This window comes from Canis lupus, chromosome 7 (assembly GCF_048164855.1).
Source record: "Canis lupus baileyi chromosome 7, mCanLup2.hap1, whole genome shotgun sequence".
Classification (NCBI taxonomy): Eukaryota; Metazoa; Chordata; class Mammalia; order Carnivora; family Canidae; genus Canis; species Canis lupus.
Window position 1 is genome coordinate 67,155,692 of NC_132844.1, and position 21,305 is coordinate 67,176,996.

The following is a 21,305-nucleotide window of genomic DNA, read 5'->3' on the forward strand; positions in this document are numbered from 1 at the left end:
GGAAGCAGGGGCTCAGAATGGGCAGACGCCTTGTTCAAGGTCCCGCGGCCCCCTACAGACAGAACCAGGACAGGATCCAGCTCCCAGAACCCCTGTTTTAGTGCCTCAGGGTACTGTCTCATTCAGTAGTTCATTTACTCAACCAATATTTATTGAGCATTTACTACGTGCCAGATCTGACCCAGCTCTGTGGAATACACAAATGCAAAAGGCACAACCTCTGCCCTCAGGTTGTTCACAGACCTTACTCATTACGGGACTTCAGTGCCAGTAAGAATATAGGGTGGCAGGGACACTACTGTGTGAGGGCGGGGTTCCCTTAACTCACCCCGCTGAGGCTTTCAAGAGCGCTGAGATGCATGGGAGACCCTGCTGCTCTGAAAGGCTTTGAAAAGGTGGGTAAGTAACCTCAGGACAAAATTAACCTCATTTCTGACCCTGAGAAGTCAGGAGGCTAAGTGAGTGAGTCAGAGATAATGGGGTCAGCCAAGACCTGGTTGAGTTCCGGGGTGTTAGCTGAGTTATCAGGGAGGGTTGGGCTGGAGAGGTCATTCAGATATGCTTGTTTGGAAGACCAGAGCGGTCTGCCCTTGGCCTCCGCAGCCTGAGACATCCAATTTCAGAGTACAGTGACTGGCACATCAAAAAACGATCTACTAGTATTGGCTTTAAAAAAAAAAAGCATTATAAGGAGAAAGGAGATAATTAGAGTTGCTAAATTTAGCAAATAAAAATATGGGTGGCCTAGTTAACTGTGAATGTCAGATAGACAACAAATAATAGCCATGCTGGGGCCATACTCTTACTGAGTAATGATTCCTCTGAAATTCAAATCGAACAAGTTGCCCTGTATTTTATCTGGCAAGCCTGGGGCTAATGCAAGAACAATTCTCCTAATTACCTTGTAAAGGGGAAAAGGGAAATAAGCAAAATGAAGGAAAGTATCCAGGGGGTTTTATCGATAACCTCTGACAGTAACATAACGCTAACATCAGGGCATTTGGGCTCTAAATACAGGCTTTCGGTTGGAACAATTTATTGTTATGTTCAAGTCCCCCTTGCACGCCAGGGAATAGAGTTGCGTGGGAATGAAACCCTCCCTCCCCCGGTTCACGTGTCTCCCGGCCCCCCTGCACGCAGCCACCTGCAAACCACAAGAGCAGGAGACACAGCCAGGTGGGCCACTGCAGGGGCCTCTCTCCTCCCCGCTACACAGTCCCCGGGTGCTCCCCTTGACCCGTCTGAGCCACAGCATCAGGGTATCAGTATCAGGTAGGCAGAAGGTGCAAGAACACCTGAGATTTGACCCTTTTGAGCCTCTCAAAGGTACAGTTAGTGATGTAGGAAATGTTGGGGTTCGAAGCTGACAGCCGCGAAAGAATTCTTAAGGCATTTTTGGTGCAAAAGGGTGGTTTGATTAAAAGCAGGGGGACAGGACCTGTGGGCAGAAAGAACAGCCCTGGGGAGCTGTGACTGTCTATATACTTTCAAGTGGGGAGGGGGTTAGGGACGGTGCAAGCCTCCAAGCGATTTTAGAAACAAGCTTTTCAGGATCCTGAGGGAGCAAGAGGGCACTGGCTATTGTTAGGAAAAGGTCATTTATTATCGTTTAGTAAAAACTCCATCAAGAGCCCCTTCAGATGTAGATCAGTGGACCATGTGCCTGGAGGATGGTTGCTAACATGTATCATGAGGGGGGGTTAGAGATAGAGGAAGTTTCCAAAGGGAGTTTTATATGTAAAAGTAGGTTTAAAGGAAATCCTGGGGGGTCGGAGTAACATTGCCCTTAGGAGAGTGTCAACACGGAGGCAGCTGAGCTCCCAGAGGAAAGTCACTCTGCCTGTTTCAAGGCCTTGTCAATGGGCTGTAGGCAGCAAGGACATTTAATTTTTTCTTTTTCCTTTGTTTCCCACATCAGTTAGGTTCTTCCTGGAAGAACTTTCTTAAGGCTGCCTGTGTGGACTCCTGCTCCGGGACATGGCCCCATTAGACTAGGCTCCACCAGGCCCCCTTGCCACAGCCCTCCACCCTCCATGGCTAACATTTGCATGCTTCCTCCAGGGGTTCCAACCAAGTTCAAAGCTGTTTTCCACTCAGTCGTCTGGAATTTGCTAAGCAAATACATCTGAGGCCTGTGGGCAGCCTGGGTTTCCTTATGGGGCCTGGCTGGGGGCTGGAAGCTACCCATGCTCCAGCAAGAAGTGGGGCTAATTTTGGGGGGGACAGGCTGGAAAAACTGAGGCTGAGAGTATCTTTGTCATGGGATGTCTTCACTGAGGTGTGAACAGCAGAGTCTGTCCTCGTGCCGCCCTCCTGGGGATGGGAAGGGAAGGGGCATTTGGCCTCCCATTTCCTCCACAGCCACACCAGGCTCAGGGAAGCCCAGGGCGGCCTGCTCAACATGGCCGTGCTGCACAAGCCCTCTTAAAGACCTCACGCCAGATCCGCTCCACAAGTGATTCCACTGAGCAGCTGAGGCCGAGTCCAGTGGTTCCAAATCAAGCCTTTGGTACACTTGAGAATGAAAAACAAGACAAAACCAAAGAGCTCAGTCTCTTGACACCACAGGAAAGAGGAAAGTGCATCCATGCTCAGTCTTGCTCAACCCCCAAGAGCTTGGCCCTGTAGACTAGATCCCGGGTGGGCCAGAATTGATGTGGTCCATCTCGAAGAAGCAAACTCAGGCTGGGCTGGGAGGAAGGCCCAGAGCCCAGCCAGATGGGAGCAGGATGTGCTGTGGGCTCTTCAGAGCCTATCCATGTTGGTGTCCATCTATCTGTCCAGAGCAGAGTAGTGGAAGGGCTGGAGGACCGCAGAGAAGCTGAGAGATTGTTCAGACAAGGAGGTGCTTGACCAGGAGAAGCAGGACCCTCTGCACGAACAGGCTTGGTCGTGGGTGACATCTGATCCCCAAAAGGCCTAGGTGAAGAGAATGTGTCTGAGAGCCTTGGGGAGAAGGCTCTACCTTGCGGTCAACAGGTTCTCTTTCATTCCAGCTCAAGTTCTCTCTTGGTTCACAGCTTCCTAGAAAAAGGACAGAGATGCATCATTTCTAAGTCCCTCATCTAGGACTTTCCTCCCCTTATTTCCGCTGAGAACATCCCTCATAGCTTCCTATGCCTCGGGCAGCCCCAAGCAAGTAGCCAGGCCCCATTATAGCCAACTTGATGTGTGTAAATTGGAAATCTCAATCTATACCAAAAAGTCAGTTAGCAAATCCCACTGTTATACAAGAGGTTTTTTTGTGGGGTGTGTGTGTGTGTTTGTTTGTTGTGTTTTTGTTTTTGTTTGCAAATGGAGAATTCCATTTGCAGAGCAGGAGTAGATAAAAGAGTGTTTGAAACATTATTAGATTTACAAAAGTCTGGTTAATACTTGGCTTTTCGAGAAGGGAAAAGAAGTGGAGTGGCCTCCAGAGTGCTGAGTTGTGCAGTTGTACAGACTGTACACTGTACAAGGAGAAACTGCCAATGCAACGGGGCCACATATCATGGACCTATTTATGCCACATGTTATTTGTACAGTTTTGTATGTTATGTGTACCGTTTTGTAGCTTTATATGTCGTTCATACAGATTTCTAGCAGGTGGCAGTCAACTGTTTTAACAAAATCAGTGTATTATCAAGATCATCCAGCAGCTCGCAATCAAGTTCTTTCGGAAAGGGTACTGTTTTCTTAGTACATGAGTAACTATATGCGCTAGGGTTGGCCTTGACTGTGACCAGGAAGAGGCAGGTGGGGTCAGAAAGGAAACTGGGTCAACAGTGCTCAGAGGTCACCGCAGCATATGGGGACAGAGCAGGTCGTGTGTGGCCTCCAGGGTGATGCTGGACAGTTCCATACCTCAGGACAGCTGTGTTCCTGGATCTGGCTGGGATGAGGCCTGTAGGTGACCCAAACTGTCTCGGAAGTGGAGAGCAGAGTGAAGTCGAGGGGACAGGGAGCAGACCTGGATGTGAAAAGCCAAGAAAGCATGTGTGAGGACAAATGAGACAAGGGGGCCAATGGGAAGCCCTGAGTTTCAAGGCCTCTTCCACTTGCTGTGTGGCCCTGGCCAGTCATTGGCCCTCTCAAGGATATTGTAGGAAGCCTCCTGCAGAGTCCACCTCAGAGAAATGTTGGCGTGTGCACTGTACACGGTACATTCTTGGATGGTTTTCAAATCTGACCATGTCATTCTGTTTAAACCCTGTGATGTCTCCCCAGCACCACAGGTGAGGTCCAACCTTGTTAGCATGGCACCCAAGCTATCCCTGCCGTGTCTGTGCACCTCCAAGTGCACCCTCCCTGCCAAACAGACAATCTAGGACTAGACCCTGTGACTTCCGATGCACTCTGGTGCTCCTACCCTGGAAGGCTATATCACTTAGTGCTTGACACCAAGATGCTGGTGACAGACAACTTGGATTCGGATCCTGGCTCTGTCATTACCTACTGTGTGACTTTGGGCATGTTGCTTACCCTCTCTGTACCACAATGCCTGGAACATAATAACTACTCTAAGTTTTAGCTATTATCATCACATTCTCATTTGAATAGGGGGAAATTCCATAGTAACTAAAAGGAGGGGCTTTCTAGCTGTAGAAATGTTAGAAATTCGAGGAGTCTGACAGACAGTAGCAGTCCAGAGGATTTGAGTGGCAGTTAGCAAGTGGGACCTCCTCCTTTTCCATTTGTAGCCGTAGGCAGTCCCTGAATTTCTCAATCTGTCTTGCCACTTTGAGGCCAGTTACACAACCCGGATCAGACGACTGCTGAAATCTGACTGGAGGAGAGACAAACTAGCAGAGGAAAGCCAGGCTGAGACATGTATCTAGCCATGATCCAGAGGCAGAGCATATCTGGCACATCTGCTGGTCCTGGAATGAAAGGGACAGGGATCAAACTCGACCCCAACCAGTAGCCTAAGCAGAGCTATCCCAGACAAGTCACAGAACTCTGAAAGAGCAAAATAAACATTTGCTTTGTAACCCATTGAGATGGAGAGGGGTGTTTGTTAGGTAGCATTATCAAACAGCAACTACTCACTAAAATAACCAGCATCAGAGTATGAACTTGAACATCTGACTTAAAAAACACAGAAGGAGGGGCACCTGGGAGGCTTGGTTGATTAAGTGTCAGACTCTTAAATATGGATATATTTTTTTAAATTTTTACTTATTTATGATAGTCACAGAGAGAGAGAGAGAAAGGCAGGGACACAGGCAGAGAGAGAAGCAGGCTCCGTGCAGGGAGCCCGACGTGGGATTTGATCCCGGGTCTCCAGGATTGCGCCCTGGGCCAAAGGCAGGCGCCAAACCGCTGCGCCACCCAGGGATCCCCTAAGTGTCAGACTCTTGATTTTGGCTCAGGTCATATCTCAGGGTCGTATCATGGAGCTCTGCATTGAGCTCTGGGTCAGGCTCCATGCTCAGGATGGAGTCTAGTTGAGATTCTCTCCTTCTCCCTCTACTCCCCCTTCCCACTGGTTCTCTCTGCTCTCAAATAAATAAATAAATAAATAAATAAATAAATAAATAAAATCTTTAAGAAACAGAGAGAGAGAGAGATTAATGTATGGAACATCTACTCTGTAGCTTTTATTCTAGCTTCTCTCCTCTTTATTGGGAGGAATATCAGCTGGGGGCCAGGAGTTGCACAGGACTAGCCCATGGATGTGACCATCTCTCTTGTGATTATACTCTGGGAGGAAATGAGCAGATTTCTCTCTTTCTGGATCACTCCTCTTCTATGCCTAACCTTTTTCAACTTGTCTTTTCTACCCCCCTACCCCTACCCTGGTCTTTGAAGCTCAGAGCAGTGAATTTGCATGGAATTGCTTGAGACCATCAATTGGTAAATTGCTTCCAGGCAGTTTCGTAATCTGTTCTATAAAGGAATGCCGCAGACAGAATGTGTGACCTACTGACAACAGTGTTTCCCACAGCTGTGAATGTTGTTTTGTTTGTTTTTATCATAGCCTTCTTCTTTATAAAGCACCTTGATTCTTAGAAATTTAACGACCAGGGTAGCTATGGCTGAATTACATAGTTCCCCCTGCTCCGATGTATAGGAGGAAGCCTGGCTCTGGAATGAAGGGACTTAACTCTGAGCCTGGCTTCCAGATGGCACTCCCAGCTCCAAGGAAGCTTCCCCACCCCCACAGCAGACCTGCCCATGGTCTCTTGGCCAAAATTGACCTTGAGCTCCTAGCAACAGAGATACAGACGCTCAAAAGTCAAAGAAGACTTGGGGCTGGATACCAAGGAACAGAGTGAAACTAATTCCAGGATTCACTAATTTCATGACCCCCAAGGAGACTGCCAACTGCCCACTGGGTCCTGCACCTTCCCTGCCTGTCCTTTAATCCAGAAAGTAACACATGCATCTGCCCCACTTCCTGCAGTGGATTCCTGAGAATCTCCTTCCCACCACCCACCAAGTACCTACTTGCCCAGACCTCAAAGTGAACTTGAGATGCTAGGGCAAGCTTCTGACCCTCATCTCCCTGATACAGCTCTCTGCTCACCTGGGATCCCCACCTGGGAAAGGAACAATACAGAAGGTTGTCGCTTAGAATAATCTAGGGATTTTTCTGACCAATGGAAGCTTGAAGCAAAGTAGATAGCAGTGTGGGTCTGTTCCATTCAGAGAATATTTTGACAATCCAATAAAATAGTTGTAGATGATCCCTGGCTTGGTTTGTTTGAAGCTGGCATTTTTCATTTGTAAGTATGTATGTATATATGCATGTCCCTTTAAAAAACAATGTTATATTTCAATAAAAAATTAAAACTTGGTTATTGTCTTTGGTCTTAAGTTCAATTTTGGGGTAACCTTTTAAAAGTTAAGGATCAAGGGGTGCCTGGGTAGCTCAGTTGGTTAAATGTCTGCCTTTGGCTTCAGGGCATGATCCCAGGATGCTGGAATCGAGCCCTGTGTCAGGCTCTGCTCAGCAGGGAATCTTTGTTTCTCCCTCTCCCTCTGTAATCTCTCTCTTCTCTCTCAAATAAATAAATAAAATGTTTTTTAAAAAGTCAGAGATTGAATTCAATTAATCTTTACTATCTCTAGAGCCCAGAAGAGTGGTTGGCACTCATTAGGTGCTCAATCAAAGTTAATTGATGGATCAATGACAATATAATATAATAAAAAAGCTGTAAGAAGCAGGCTTACATTGGTTAGGGCTTTTAGTTGTAGCTTGGCAACAGTTAGGATCTCTATATGCTGAGGGTCACACAGTCACACATCTGTTTAGTTTGGTTTGTAAATAGAGTTCTATTCAGAAACTGAGAAGCAGGTAGTTAACCTCTGCATATAACCCTAATACCTACTAAGTTATTGAGTGCTGATTACACATCTTGCATTCTGCAAAGAAATTTACATGTTGGCCTCATTAAACCCTCACAATATTATCCCTATTTTACAGATCAGGAAATAGAGGCTTAGAAAGACCATATGTCCTAAGCATGATCACTGAGCAAGATTATGGCAGAGCAGGGAGTTTATATTGGGTGGGTCTGACTCCAAAGTCCAGCTCCTAACACCTGCTCCTGCTGATTCTTCCTCTGCCCCTTGTGATCTTCCTGCAGACTCTTCCCGGAGCTTTTCCTCCCCGTGGATTTCGAAAAACATTAGTCATGCTCACTGCACTTTGCCGCCTGTTTTTTTGGATCGTGGATGTCTTGGGAAGCCTTTTCTGGTGCTACTTGTCTTTTGTTTGTTCTTCTTGAACACCTTGCTCATCCAACTGGAGTCTTCAGTAGGGTTTCCCCTGGGCAATAGATGAAGTAAATAGTTTGTTAATGACCCGTCCTGTGTCCTTCACTATCAGGGCCCTGCTCCAGCTCAGAAGGTAGACAGACAAGCCAATGTTATGGCTTTTAACCCTGGCTGACACCAGAGTTCCACAGCAAATATTCGTTTTATAACCAATGACTATTTATCTAAGTAACATCATGCCAACTAGTCAACTGAAACTCAATTAAACTTTTATAAGTTCAATGTCAATGCAATAAAGTTTAAACCATGTGAACAAAACGCATAGTATATGCCCGAGCACAAAATTCTTAAATTTATGCAAACTCTTACGAAAAGTCTTTTTTTTTTTTGAGAGAGAGTTTATTTATTTATTAGAGAGAGAGAGCAAGCAAGCACAGCAGGTTCCTGGCTGAGCAGGGAGCCTGATGTGGGGCTCAATCCCAGGGCCCTGGGATCATGACCTGAGCTGAAGGCAGATGCTTAACCAACTGAGCCACCCAGCTGCTCCTCAAAAAGTTTTATAATTAAAGTGATACTTAATGTGAGAAGCAGGTATGTTTTAATATATTTGATGATATGGAGTTGGAACATCAAAAGGACCTGCTCTCCCAATAGCTGCAGCCATGGCCATGGAATAGTCATTGCCAGAACTGCCCAAGGCGGGAAGGATGAGGTTGGGAAAGGGGAGAGATATTCTTTAGCCCATCTTCTAATCTCCTGCTGGTGCCTTCTACTGGCTAACCCAACTAACAAGAAGCCAGCAAGGGAGCCTGGGTAATGTGGTCCCCAAGGAACTTAAAAATACCAATCCTGGGGCACTGGGTGGCATAGTTGGTTGGCCCTTTGACTCTTGGTTTCGGCTCAGGTCGAGATCTCAGGGTCATGAGATAGAGCCCTACATGGGGCTCCGTACTCATTGCGGAGTCTGCATAGGTCTCCCTCTCCCTCTCCCTCTGCTCCTACACACCCCTCTCCCTTCCCCATCCTTGTGCTTGCAAATGCAGTATGTGTGCTCTCTCTCGTATAAATAAAAATAAATCTTAAAAAATATACTAATCCTCAGGCCTCTCAGAATGACTGTGAAGCTAAGTAATGGAGAACATGTTACACAATCCAGACAATTGATGTGTGTTATAAAAAAGATTTTCTGGGGACAATCTACAACATAGCAATATCAGCCCTCTTACTGTGTTGATAGAAAATCATTTGGATTAAAGGAGGCCTTTGATAGAGTCTCACAATTCGTACCATGCAGGAAATAGCCTACCTCAGGCTAGTATGTAGCATGCCTGCTAGCTCCCTTGAACTGAGACACTACCAGAGAATAAGACATGAGGGGGTGCATGTTCTCCTACTACACTCAGAGAAGGCACATTCCCCAGGGGGCACAGCAAGGAGATGAAGAGAATGACACTGTGAGCATGAATAACTCATTTCCCATTCGTTGCCCCCACTGAAGAAGAGAGAATGTAAAGGCTTGGAATGTAATCACACAAACTGGAAAAGGATCCCAGTGTTTCTAGCGCAACTAAAGAAAAGGAAATTTTCACTTAGCTACCCTCCCCCCTACTTCCCCCACCCTCAGCCAAAGGAAAGAATGTGTCCCGATTAAGGAGAAATTTACATTGCATGAGGCTTGCTGGTGGCTTCCTTCACATTAACCAAAGATGTGGTACCTTCTGGCTTTGAAGAGGCAAGGGGAGCTGCAGTCAAAAATAAGAGACACGAGTGAGGTAAGGTCAGGGAGGAGGACTTAGTCATTTTTGAAATAAAAATAGGAAGTAAGTGAGAGTGTCCAGAAACAATAAACAGCTCTCTTAATCTCAAAGTCTCATGTTTAGGACCAGAACCACGTTGTTGGATTTGACTGAGACCCAGGGCAGTGGCATCTGTGGCAGGACAGATGCTGATCTTTGATGTAATGTTATCAATAATCGATGTAATTTATCAATTAATGCAATGTTATCAACAATTCCCTCACAAAAAACAGCCCTTTAGTGTGAGTTTTCAGGAAAAGTCCCCCTAAGGGGCCTGAACTTTCCATTGCCTGCTTTATCTGTATATAATGCTTTTTTCCTTTTTAACAGAATAGAAAACATTACTAGTTTCATGACCATTGTTCTTTTTTTTTTTTCAAGTAGGCTCCACATCCAGCATAGAGCTCAATGTGGAGATTGAACTCATGACCCTGAGATCAAGACCTGAGCTGAGATCCAGAGTAGAATGCTTAACCAATGGAGCCACCCAGGTGCTGCACCCATGACTATTGTTCTTAAGTAAGTGCTTTTCATATTTTATGTAAATATGGGGGTATATAATATATAAAGGTTGGTATGTAATTTTGTAATATGTGTAGATAAAAATAATATAAAACATATTAGTTCTATTTGAAGTTCTTTCATTTGAGGGTCACATTGGATATCTCTGGCACTCCCAAATCTATTTGAAGCTCCCTTGCTTATGGGTTTTCCTGAAACTTTTTTGCAACCCCTTCCACCCCCAACAACAACATGGCCATCACTAAATGACAGATGACACTAGCCTCTGAAGAGGCTCCCTTCTGCTCAGCTCCCACAGATGGCCTAGGCTGTCCTTACTAAGGCTCAGTTGAAGACTGTAACAAGGTTCCTCCATCTCAGAGCTACTGAATGTAGGATCCAGATGGCTCTTTGTTGTGAGGCTGTGCATTGTACAGTGTTCAGCAGCGTTGATCTACAATCAACTAGATATTACCCACTAGGTGAAAACCAAAAATGTCTTTGATGCCAAATGTCTTCTGGGAGACAAAATCACTCCTAGTTGAGAACCACTGGACAATCTGTTCCCTCTATCCCCAATCTGAGCACGGAATGCCAGCTCAGGGCCCAGGATTGCTCAGGCTACCTGAAGAGGACTTTAGGCACAGGTGTGAATAACATAAGAGAAATGCATTTCACTTAACAGCAAATAAGAAAGCATGTGAAACACTTGGGCCAATTTCCTTACTTTTAATGTCCTGATATTTCTGTCCCACCGTGATTAAAAGAGTCAAATCTATTCTAGAGAAAATGTGCCCCTGCCTGGGGCAGATCTGCCAAGAAGGAAACCATCGTGCTAATTGGTGCTAATGTTTACCCTAATAACTATGGGAATTTGGTGGATGGATCATGAAGACCCTATGACCTGGCTTCAGTCCATCATTTGGGCTCCTCTCCTGTTGCCCCCACCCGGACCATCCTCAGTAGCTAAACAGGTATCCTCTTCATCCTGAACGTACCTTGCACGTTCCCTCTCTGTACCTGAGCCTCTAGGATAAACAAAGCCTAAACTTCTCATTCTACTTTGCCTCATCCTGTCTCACAAACCATGATGGTCAAAATCTTGCTCATTTCAACTCACCTGTCAGCTGCAAGAAGCCTTCCTTAATTCCCCAGAGAGAAGTAATCTTAATCTCTATGCATACTTCCAATACTCTTTTTAGTAATGTTGTACTTAATGACTCTTGCTTGTATTTTTGAGGTTGGTATCTCTGTCATCCCCTTTGCTGGAGGGGAGATTTTCTGAGAGTGAGGAGCTGAGAATTGTGTGGCTTTGAAGCCTCTAGAATAATGCTTCTCAAACTATCTGTGGAAGAAACCAGTTATGAAGAACCAGCTTTTTAAAAATCTTTTTTTTTTTTTTTTTTTTGTAATCCATAATGGACTAGTACTTTTGTGAAATACAATACAATGAACTGGTAAGAAAATGACCAAACTCTTGGATGTCATGGCTATAAACATTTCTAAATGCTTACTTTTAACTTCTGTGCTCATTTCATTGTAAATTAGTAACAAATAGTTTAGGGACCAGCACTGGTCCACAGAGCACTCTTTGAGTAGCACTGCCCTGGCACGGTGGTTATCACAAAATAAAAACCTTCCATTACAGTGGTTCCCAAACATGGTTCTCAAAAGAATCCCCTGGAGGGCATATAAAAAAGATAGGTAGCTGGGTCCCACCCCCTGAGTTAGTAGGTCTACAGTAGGGCTTGAGAATTTTCGTTTCTAACAAATTCCCAGGTGATGAGTTCGCTGTTGGTCAGAGACCAACCTTTGAAAATCACTGGACTAAAGACATGAACAAATGTCAAGAACACTGTTCCCTTGTGGTGGCCTATCCTCAAAATAGGTAGAGCTGCTAAAGCTGACTGCTAACTTTACCAGTGCACCCCTCCGAAGCAATGGTTATCAGCTACCATGTTGTTGCACACTTGTTGAGAGGCTCCAGACGTAAGGAAGCTGTGAGAAGCCAGAAGGGTCTGTACCTTGGGACTGTTCTGGGCCTAGTTCCTCCACAGGTGGCTGTGCAGGTGATGCTGAAGAAGAACGTTGGGGCAGTGTTTGAGATGCCCCTACAGATGAAGGCCCCAAGGGTGGCCTGTGTGACAGAGATGACTGGGAAGGTGGGGATCTTGGTGGCGATCCAGTAGTTTGTACCTGCTGCTGTGGTGATACACGTGACAGCTCAAGTGTTGAGCTGAGTGGTAAGGGTACAGCTGGGAGCGAAGCAGGGGGCAGGTCAGCTGCAGAATGTGATGGTGATGAAGCCAGTGGAGTTGCAGGTGACTGCTCAAGTGAAGGGACAGGTGGTGAAACAGGTGACTCTACAGGCCACTCACATGTGGCTCCGGGTGTCTGCACAGGTGAGGACGGAAGTGAACCGTGGCTGCCCTTTCCTTCTCCTTCAGGAGCCCTCTGTGTGTGAAGTTGTATGGATTCTTGCTGCTGTGTTTGGAGGCTTGACTGACTGCATTCGTGGCACTCGTTGCCAAGGGCAAGTTCTATATTGCAGTACACTTCTACACGGGGGAACATCACTCTCTTGGAGGGAGAATTGATGTAAGCAGCATCTAGGAAAACAACAGCCTGGGGTCACTGGTGGCTTTACTAACCCCTGACATCAGTCTGGCATTTGCAAAAATGCCAAATTTGCAAAAATTCCCAAATTATTTTCAGAAGCAGAATGTGCTCAAATTTATATTGTGTATTGATTCACTTATTCAACGGATAGTTATTGTGCATCTGTATGTGCCACGCATTATAGCAGGCGCTGAGGAGTGAAGTGGACAAAAACAGATGTGATGGTTCTTGGCCTCTTGGAGCTTACAGTCTGGCATGGGGGCAGGCATTGACTATGTAAATAATCTCATTTTAACCAAGATAAGTCCTAGGCAAGAAAGGACCATGATAGCAGGGAGGATTTCCTCGGGGGGGGAGGGGGGCTTCCCTGAGGGAGCAACATTTGAACTGAGATCTGAAGGGCAAGTGAGGTTCCAGAGGGTGGTCAGGGTGGGATGAGAAGCATTTCAGACAGTGGGAACGGCACACACAAATGCCACAGGTTTGAGGGAGCATGAGGAGGGGCTAAAGGTCAGTGTGGTTGGAGAGGGGTACTTTGGTGGGAGATGGGGCTGAGGAGGCTACAGGGGCCAGACCATGCTTATAGACATCATTGAGGGTCTTTGGTTTTCATGGAAACCTTGAAAGACTTATAGGTAGGGGGGAATGCTGCACTGCCACTGGCTTTAAGAAGATCACTGTGGCTGCTGTGTGGAAACTCACTGAAAAGGGCAGAGAGGCCCCAGGAAACCTGTAAGGCTGCTGTGGAGAGGTGTTTAGGACTTGTGCTTGGAAGGAGAGAGACAGAAATAGAAGATTCTGTTTAGGAGGTAAAATAAATGAGAACTGGCAATGGATTGATTGGGGGAAAGAGAGGAAGTAGCTGGCTTGCACAACCAGATGCATGCTGGTGCTGGCAGGGTGACCATGAAGGGGATGGGTCAGGGAAGCAGTGAGGAGGGCAAAGGTTATAGTTTGGGGATATGTGGATTTTAGGGGGCCTTAGAAATGTCCAAGGAGAGATGACAAGTGGACAATTGGATACATGAATTTGGATCTCAGAGAAGACATGAGGGTTAGAGATGTACATTTGGGAGTCCCATCTATGGATGGTCACTGAAGCTGTGATGGTGTCCATGGAGGAGATTGCTGAGGGAGGAAAAGCAGAGTGAGAAGAGGAGGAAGCCAGGACTGAGCAAAGAGAGGGGGAGAGAGGAACCTAGGCCAAGTTTCTAAAATAGGCAAGATTGGGGTAGACCTACAAGTTGCTGATAAGGATCCAGTTGAGAGGTGGAGGGTGGATATGTAAAAGAGAGATGGAATAATGGATAATTCAAGAGTTGAGTTGAGGAAGGGTCTGAGCACAGGTAGGAAGTGGGCTTTAGGCAAGAAGATGGTTGTTTCCTTTAATGTTCTAGGAAGGAGGGAAACAAAGCAAGGTGAGTTTGTATATTTGGTAGCACAAAGTTGAGAGAACTCTCTGTTGGCTTTTGCTTTCTTTTGTAAAGTTGTTTGGAGGCAAGGTCAGGGAGTAGGGAAGTGTTAGGGTGGTGATAGCAGAGGAGGAGAGAATAGGTTGCCAAGACAAATACAGCACGACTACATTGTGTAGAAATCCACAAGCTAATTCTAAAATTTATATGGAATTAGAAAGAACCTGGAATAGCCTAAACAACTTTGAAAGAAAAAAAAAAGAAACAAAGATGGAAAACCAAGACTACCTGGTATCAAGACTTATGATAAAGCTGCAGTGATCAAAACAGTATGATACTGACATAAAGACAGAGAAATAAATGAATGGCACAGAACAGAAAGCCTAGAAATAGACCCATGACATATAGAGACAACTGGCTACTCAACAGAGAAAGCATAGTCTTTTTTTTTAAGATTTTATTTATTTATTTATTCATGAGAAACAGAGAGAGAGACAGAGACATAGGTAGAGGGAGAAGCAAGCTTCCTTTGGGGAGCCTGATGTAGGACTTGATCCCAGGACCCCGGGATCATGCCCTGAGCCCAAAGCAGACGCTAAACCCTGAGCCACCCAAAAGCATAGCCTTTTCAACAAATAGTGCTGGAGCAACTGGATATCCATATGCAAAAAAAAAGAACTTTGTTTTTTATCTTGAACCATAGTCAGAAATTAACTCAAAATGGAATATAGACACAAATGAAAAACCAAAAAACTATAAAGCTTCTAGAAAGAAACATAGGAGAAAACCTTTTTGTGATCTTGAGGAAGGCAAAGATTTCTTAGATAAGACGCCAAAAACATAATCCATAAAAGAAGCAAATTAAACACCAAAAGCATAATCCATAAAAGAAGCAAATTAATAATATGGACCCTATCAAAATTAAAAATACCTTTTCAGAAGACTTAACAACTTGAAAAGAGAAATTACAGACTGAGAGAAAATATTTACAAATCATATTTCTGATAAAGAGCATTTATCTGAACTACATAAAAGTTCTTAAATAAGAAAACAAACAATTCAATTTTTAAGATGGGCAAAAGAGCCCACTGAAAGAGCTTCCAATGGCCAAAGCTGAACCAATTTGAGTAGCAAAATAAATAAAGGAAACCTGAATAATAGCCCAAAGTATAAAATGAGTATCCAGGAGTCCATACTGAAACAAACAAGGAATTGAAGAAGTATACAAATAGGGGAGAAGAGACAAATCTCCCAACCAGAAGAATTCCAAATAATTTTTGTAGATTACCCTGTCCTTAAGGAAGTGAAGCTTAACTCCCCATCCCTTAAGCAGGTGGTGCATAGTTACTTCTTTTCAAAGAGAAAGGGGGAGAAAGAGCAACTTCACAGGGAGAAACCCAATAAATACCACTGCAGACAAATGGCCAAGCCCAACATCATGAATAATAAGCCATGTAGATAGCATGCACCTGGATATAATGTGATGAGAATGGTACTTTGCCTTTGTGATCTCCCTTCCCAGAACTGAGAACTCCAGCCTAATCCTGAGAAAAACATCAGGCAACCTCAAACCCCAACTAAGGAATATTCCAGTACTCCATTCTACCAAGTTCATTAAAAACAAGGAGTCTGGGAAACTGTCACAGATAAGAGGAACCTAAAGAGACATCATGGTAAAATGTGATGTGGTATCCTGAATGGGATCCTGGATCAGAAAAAGGACATTAGGTTGAAAAGTAAGGAAATCTGAACATACAGACTTCAGTTAATAATAACCATTATTAGCATATTAATTGTAAACACGATGCTATACTATGTACCAAATTTTATATATACCATACTATAACATATAACAAATGTAAGACATAATAATAGGGAATGTAAAGTATATGGAAGCTCTCCATGCTATTTTCATATTTTTTCCTGGAAATCTAAAAGTATTTTTAAAAATAAAGCTTATTGTAAGTCTAGGTGGGAAATGACCAAAAGAGTTAAACACTTCAATAAAGAAGATATATAATATAGATGGCAAATTAGCACCTGAAAAGATGCTCAGCATCATTAGTCATTAAGGAAATACAAATTAAAATCACAGTAAGATACCACCACACAACTATTCACATAGCTAAGATTAACAAGACTGACCATTTCAAGTGTTGGTGATAATACAGAGAAACTGGTACTCTTCTGCACTGGTGGTGAGAATGTAAAATGATACGACTACTTCGATAAATAATTTGACAGTTTCTTAAAAAGTTAAACATACATTCTGGATATATGTCCTTACTCTATATCCCAAAGAATTGAAACAAGGATATTTGCATACCCATGTTCATTGCATCATTATTCACAATAGCCAAGAGGAAGAAGCAATTCAAATTGTTCATTGATAAAGAAAATGTGGTATGTTACATGCTACAAAATGGATAAACCTGGAGGAAATTATGATAGCGAAATACACCAGTCACAAAAAGACAAGTACTGTATGATTCCATTGATATGAGGTATCTAAAGTAGTCAATCTCCTAGAAGTAGAAAATAGAATGGTGGTAGCCATGGCCTAGGAGAGGGAGAAATGAGGAGTTGCTGATCAATGGGTATAGAGTTTCAGTTTTGCAGTAAGAAAAAGTTCTGGACATTGGTTGTACAATGTGACTATACATAATACTACCAAACCGTACACTTAAAATGGTTAAGATAGTGGGGCACCTGGCTGGCTCAGTGGGAAAAGCGTGCAACTTTTGATCTCGGGGTTGTGAGTTCAACTTACATTGAGTGTAGAGATATTTTTAAAAAATAAAAAAAATCTAAAAAATAGTTAAGATGATAGATTTTGTGTTATGCATTTACCTTAATTATACACATATAATATTGTATGTTACGTAAATACGGTTATAGATTAAATGTACATTTACCATACCATGTAGACATTCCACTCCTAGGTATTTACCCTAAGGAAATGAAAGCATATGTTCATAGAAAGACTCCATGAGTATTCACAGCAGTTTTATTCATAATAGCCCAAACTGGATACAGCCTAAATGTCCATTAATTGGTGAATGGAGAAATGAACTGTGGGATTTTCATAAATGGATTGGAAATTAAAAAGGAATGAACTATTTATACATGCAATAACATGATGAATCTCAGAATAATTATACTGAGTGAAAGAATGCAGACAAAATAGAGCCCATACTGTAAGTCCAGTAGGAAATTTCTATAATGATAGAAAGTAGATTGGGGACTCTGGGGGAAGGTGGGAAGGGTCACAAAAGAACGTAAGGAAAACTTGGGGCATGATGGATAATGGTTCACTCTCTTGATTGTGGTATTAGTTTCATAGGTAGGTGTGTGTGTGTGTGTGTGTGTGTGAGAGAGAGAGAGAGAGAGAGAACTTAACAAATTGTGAGAGAAGGAAGAATGCCAAGAAGGGAGGGAGGGAGAGGGAAGGAGGAAAGAAGGATGGATGGGTTGGTCTGGCCAGGCACGCCTGGATGCCAGCTGGATTATTTTAGACATGGCATCCTCTGAGCTCCAACCTCACTCAGCACCCACGTCCACATGTCTGTGTGGGGAATGTGGATTTTCAAGCATGCCAGCAAGCAGTGCCCTTCCCTTTGGCAGAAGGCTGCTGCCAGGGGAGGCCAAGGGTGGAGAGGGAAGCTCGCCTGGCAGCAGGAATAATTAGGTGGATTTGAGCCCTGAGGAGGGCAGCAGAGGGAGATGCCAGGATGTGAGTGGAGGAATTGAGGGTGACACTTTGCAGGTGTAGCCTTCTGCTGGAGCTGACCCCCATCCAGAAAGCAGTAGGGTGGGTGGGAGGCTGGGGCGGACTCTCGTTTTTTTCTGTTCCCAGATGGGAGGTGGGAATTAAGAGTGTGGCTCTGGGCACTGGCCACAATTTCTCAAGATGCGTCATACCTCCTGCTCGCATCTGGTGCTGGGAGGAAAATCCAGCCCTACCAAACCTAAGAGGATCTAGGGTGGAGCTGAAGAAACCTGCACTGAGAAAGCCATGCAAACACTGGCAAATTGGAAGAGGAATAAAAAATAGTCAGTAGCCAGCAAGAGACATTTTTTCCTTACACAGTGTGTCAGTTCCTACTTGGAGTGATTCCATGGCCCCTGGGAAAGCCCACCAGCCTCCATACTCTGCCCTGATTCTTTCATGGATACCCAAAATGCTCCTATTAGAGCATCCTTCGGTTTAAGACTGCCATTTAGACCATGGTGTTCATATCACCTAAGGGTAGAAGAGTGTGGGGGCATGAGATGGCACTGGGTTCCTTCCAGAGGCTATTGAGGAGTGAGGGACACCAGAGATGCTAAAGCAAAGCACTTTGTAACTCTCCTTAGGCTTGCCCTGAGAGGAAGAGAAAGAAGTTTTAGGGGAAAGACAGGTATGGTGGTAGCCAGGCAGCCAGGCTGGAACCTGAGAGGTAGAGGGGTCTCCTGACATAGGGAATTGGTCCCAAATCAGGGGATCCCCCAACACCACATCCCCAGTACACACCATCACTGAGGAAAGAGTGAAGGGGTTTCCCAGCTGGTGGTGGAAAGGACCCCAGGCCCTCACCAGCCCCTCCTATTCCGGAGGCTCCATAGGTGAGACTCCATCTTAACCCTCCACTAACACCCCTCAGGTGGTCCAGCTTTTGGACGCTTGGCATAGTTTTCAGAGATGTCACTCATGTAAATGTGGAGAAGAGGAGAGTTGTCCAAGCAGAGTCGGGGTGAGGAGGAGTCTCTCCCCCAGGGAGGTGAGAGGATGGCCCTGACTCCTATGTCACAGGGTCAGTGGGCTGGAATGACTGTGTCTAGGAATATAATTCTGAGGTAAGTTCCATGGTCAGCCCCCTTATACAGATGAGAAAACTGGGGTCCCAGAAGATGAATTACCTGTTCAAGATCACACAGTTAGTAGGTGTCAGGAACAACGATTTAATCCTTTTTACAGGTTAGGAATCAAGACAGAGGGGGCAAGTGATTTCCTTGAGTTCACACAGCCAGGGGGGATGAGAATCCTGGCCCAGACCTACTTGCCTCCAGAACTCACAGTCCCTCCATCCTTTTCTCCCCACCCCTTGTTCGGAGAATGGCCCTAGGAGAAAGGAAAGAGTCAAGACAAAGGGAGCTTGGGAAAGCAGGAAGCAGCTTTGAAGGAAAAATAGCCAACACATCCTAGGGAAAAACCCACATTCAATCCCTTAACTCACTCCTAAAATATTTTTTTAAACTATGTACACAAAAAGTTCACCACAGTATTGCTTATAATAGTGAACATTTGGAAATTCAAAGGAATGATCAAAGTTTCTGTTCAACTGTCATGGAATATCACAGGATTGCCAAAAAAGACAGTCACAAAGACCACATGACAACCTGGGAAACAAAAACCCCCACTTCAACAGCATTAGGTAAACACCATCCAATCCCGGAATCCTTTCTTCCCCCTGGAAATATGTTCTATGGAAACAATTCTAAATATGCAAAAGATTTTTTTCTTTCCTTTTGTCAGGGACGTTTGCCATGGTCTTCGTGGAGTTAGCGTGTAAAATACATGCCTTTGGAATCTTCCAGGCAAGGATGCACGGAGCCATTTGCAGGTGTAGGGGACCATATTTGCTAAACCAACATTTGTTGGACACAGACCCTCTCCTTTGTTGATCAATGTCTCTTGGAGTCTTACCCAAATATAAACTCATCATGTCTAGTTCTGCATTAACAATGCAATTGTCTTGGAAAGAGAATGAAGTGAAATGACCTGAAAATGGAATGTTCCGGGAAGATACAAGCTATGGTGTTTCCTAAACACAGTCCTTAAATCCAGAAATATATTTGTATGAAAACATATCGACTGTCCCAGCAGTGACCCTAAAGACCACTTTTCCATGGAGATCCTAATGTTTGGCCACAGTGGTGTGTCCTGGACAACGCAAGCTGCCAGGTCCTTGCACCCATTCCCAGCCCTCCTGGGGAAGGGCATCTCGGGTTCTCTTTTTAGGACAATGCTCCTGGACTCAGCCCTTCTACTTCCTGTCTTACCCCACCCCCCAACCCACCCCTTTGGGGGCCCTACCCCGTACTTACTCAGCCGCCTCAAGTATGAAACAGCATCTTCATACCCTCGGTAGTAGTAGTTGTGCAGGATCTGCAAGGAGGGGACAGCAGGAAAGTGACTAAGGCTGCAGCAATGGAGAGAGCCGAGGTCCCCTCACCTCATGGCCCTTGAGCTTTATTTGATGGATTTTTCAGAATGTACCCATCCAGTGTTCCATCCCTCACTATCTGCTGAGAAGTGGGGAGCAGTTGCAGATTATGGGTCCATAGTGACAGTGCATTAATGTGTTAAACCATTTCTAGCTGATCATCAGCTTCCCCTGGGCAGGAGAGATATTTATAGCAGAGCCAGAGAAGGTGCATTTGGGCCATAAGAAGAGCAGAATTTGGAGACTGGGTTCAAATCCTGGTGCTGTGTGGCTGTAGCCTCTCACAACCTCGATTTCTTCACCTGTAAAATGGGAATATGATAGTATCTATTGCAAAGGATTCTGGAGGATTACATGGGTTATCATTGCTCACAAAGCATTTCCATAAAGGGCCAGATGGTCAATAACTTGGGCTTTGAAAGCCACAGATTATCTCTTCTTGTTCTTGTCCTCTTCTTCCTCCTCTTTCTTCTCCTCTTTTTCTTTCTTCCCCTTCTCCTTCTCTTTCTTCTACTTCTACAACCCTCTGAAAATGGAAAGCCCATTCTCAGCTCACAGGCTATATAAAAATAAGCCACCTTGAGAATGGAAGTCAGGCACTGATTGTGAGCAGAAACTCAAGTTCTAGAGGCTCTGACGAATACAATGCATTTGTTCTATCTTTCTTGAACTGCCTATTTGTGGATTGCTTTTAAGAAAGTAAATAGACATAATCTTTACCAAAGAATTAGTTTAAGGCAGATGCTGGAATTCCTAACGCAACTGTTGGAGGACAAAGTCAATCAGATGAATAAAATACCTTGTGTATCCATAGCCTGACTAAGTGTAATAGTGTTTTGATTATGAGTTTTGTAAACAATAATTAGAGTGCAAGTCACAAAACTGGCTCAGAGGAGTTAATCATTCAAACAACAATTACTGAGAACCTTCTATAAGCAATGCCTTCTGCAGACATGGTGAGTGTAGTAAAAAAAGTGAGTTAAACATGGTGCCTGTTCCCAGGTTCACCCTTCTGTGTTGGAGAAAGACATACATTTGGAAAGACATGTAGACTTTATTTTTTTAAGAGC

At 44.4% G+C, this 21,305-nt stretch overlaps 1 protein-coding gene across 4 annotated transcripts in view; it reads right to left on the bottom strand.

The window, feature by feature from the left end:
• Window positions 1-129: 129 nt before the first annotated feature.
• PNPLA1 (patatin like domain 1, omega-hydroxyceramide transacylase) overlaps window positions 130-21,305 on the bottom strand; it is a 47,784-nt gene continuing 26,608 nt past the window's right edge. The window contains exons 5-10 of one of the 4 annotated variants that reach the window (XM_072833268.1): window positions 20,117-20,177; window positions 12,023-12,607; window positions 9,365-9,443; window positions 7,628-7,753; window positions 3,844-3,949; window positions 130-3,024 (exon numbers count right to left, since the gene is read on the bottom strand). In XM_072833268.1, coding sequence (XP_072689369.1) covers window positions 2,998-3,024; window positions 3,844-3,949; window positions 7,628-7,753; window positions 9,365-9,443; window positions 12,023-12,607; window positions 20,117-20,177 — 984 coding nt within the window. In that variant the 3' untranslated portion in view covers window positions 130-2,997. The remainder of the gene's footprint in view (window positions 3,025-3,843; window positions 3,950-7,627; window positions 7,754-9,364; window positions 9,444-12,022; window positions 12,608-20,116; window positions 20,178-21,305) is intronic. The other 3 variants (XM_072833269.1, XM_072833270.1, XM_072833271.1) reach the window with 3 other exon arrangements.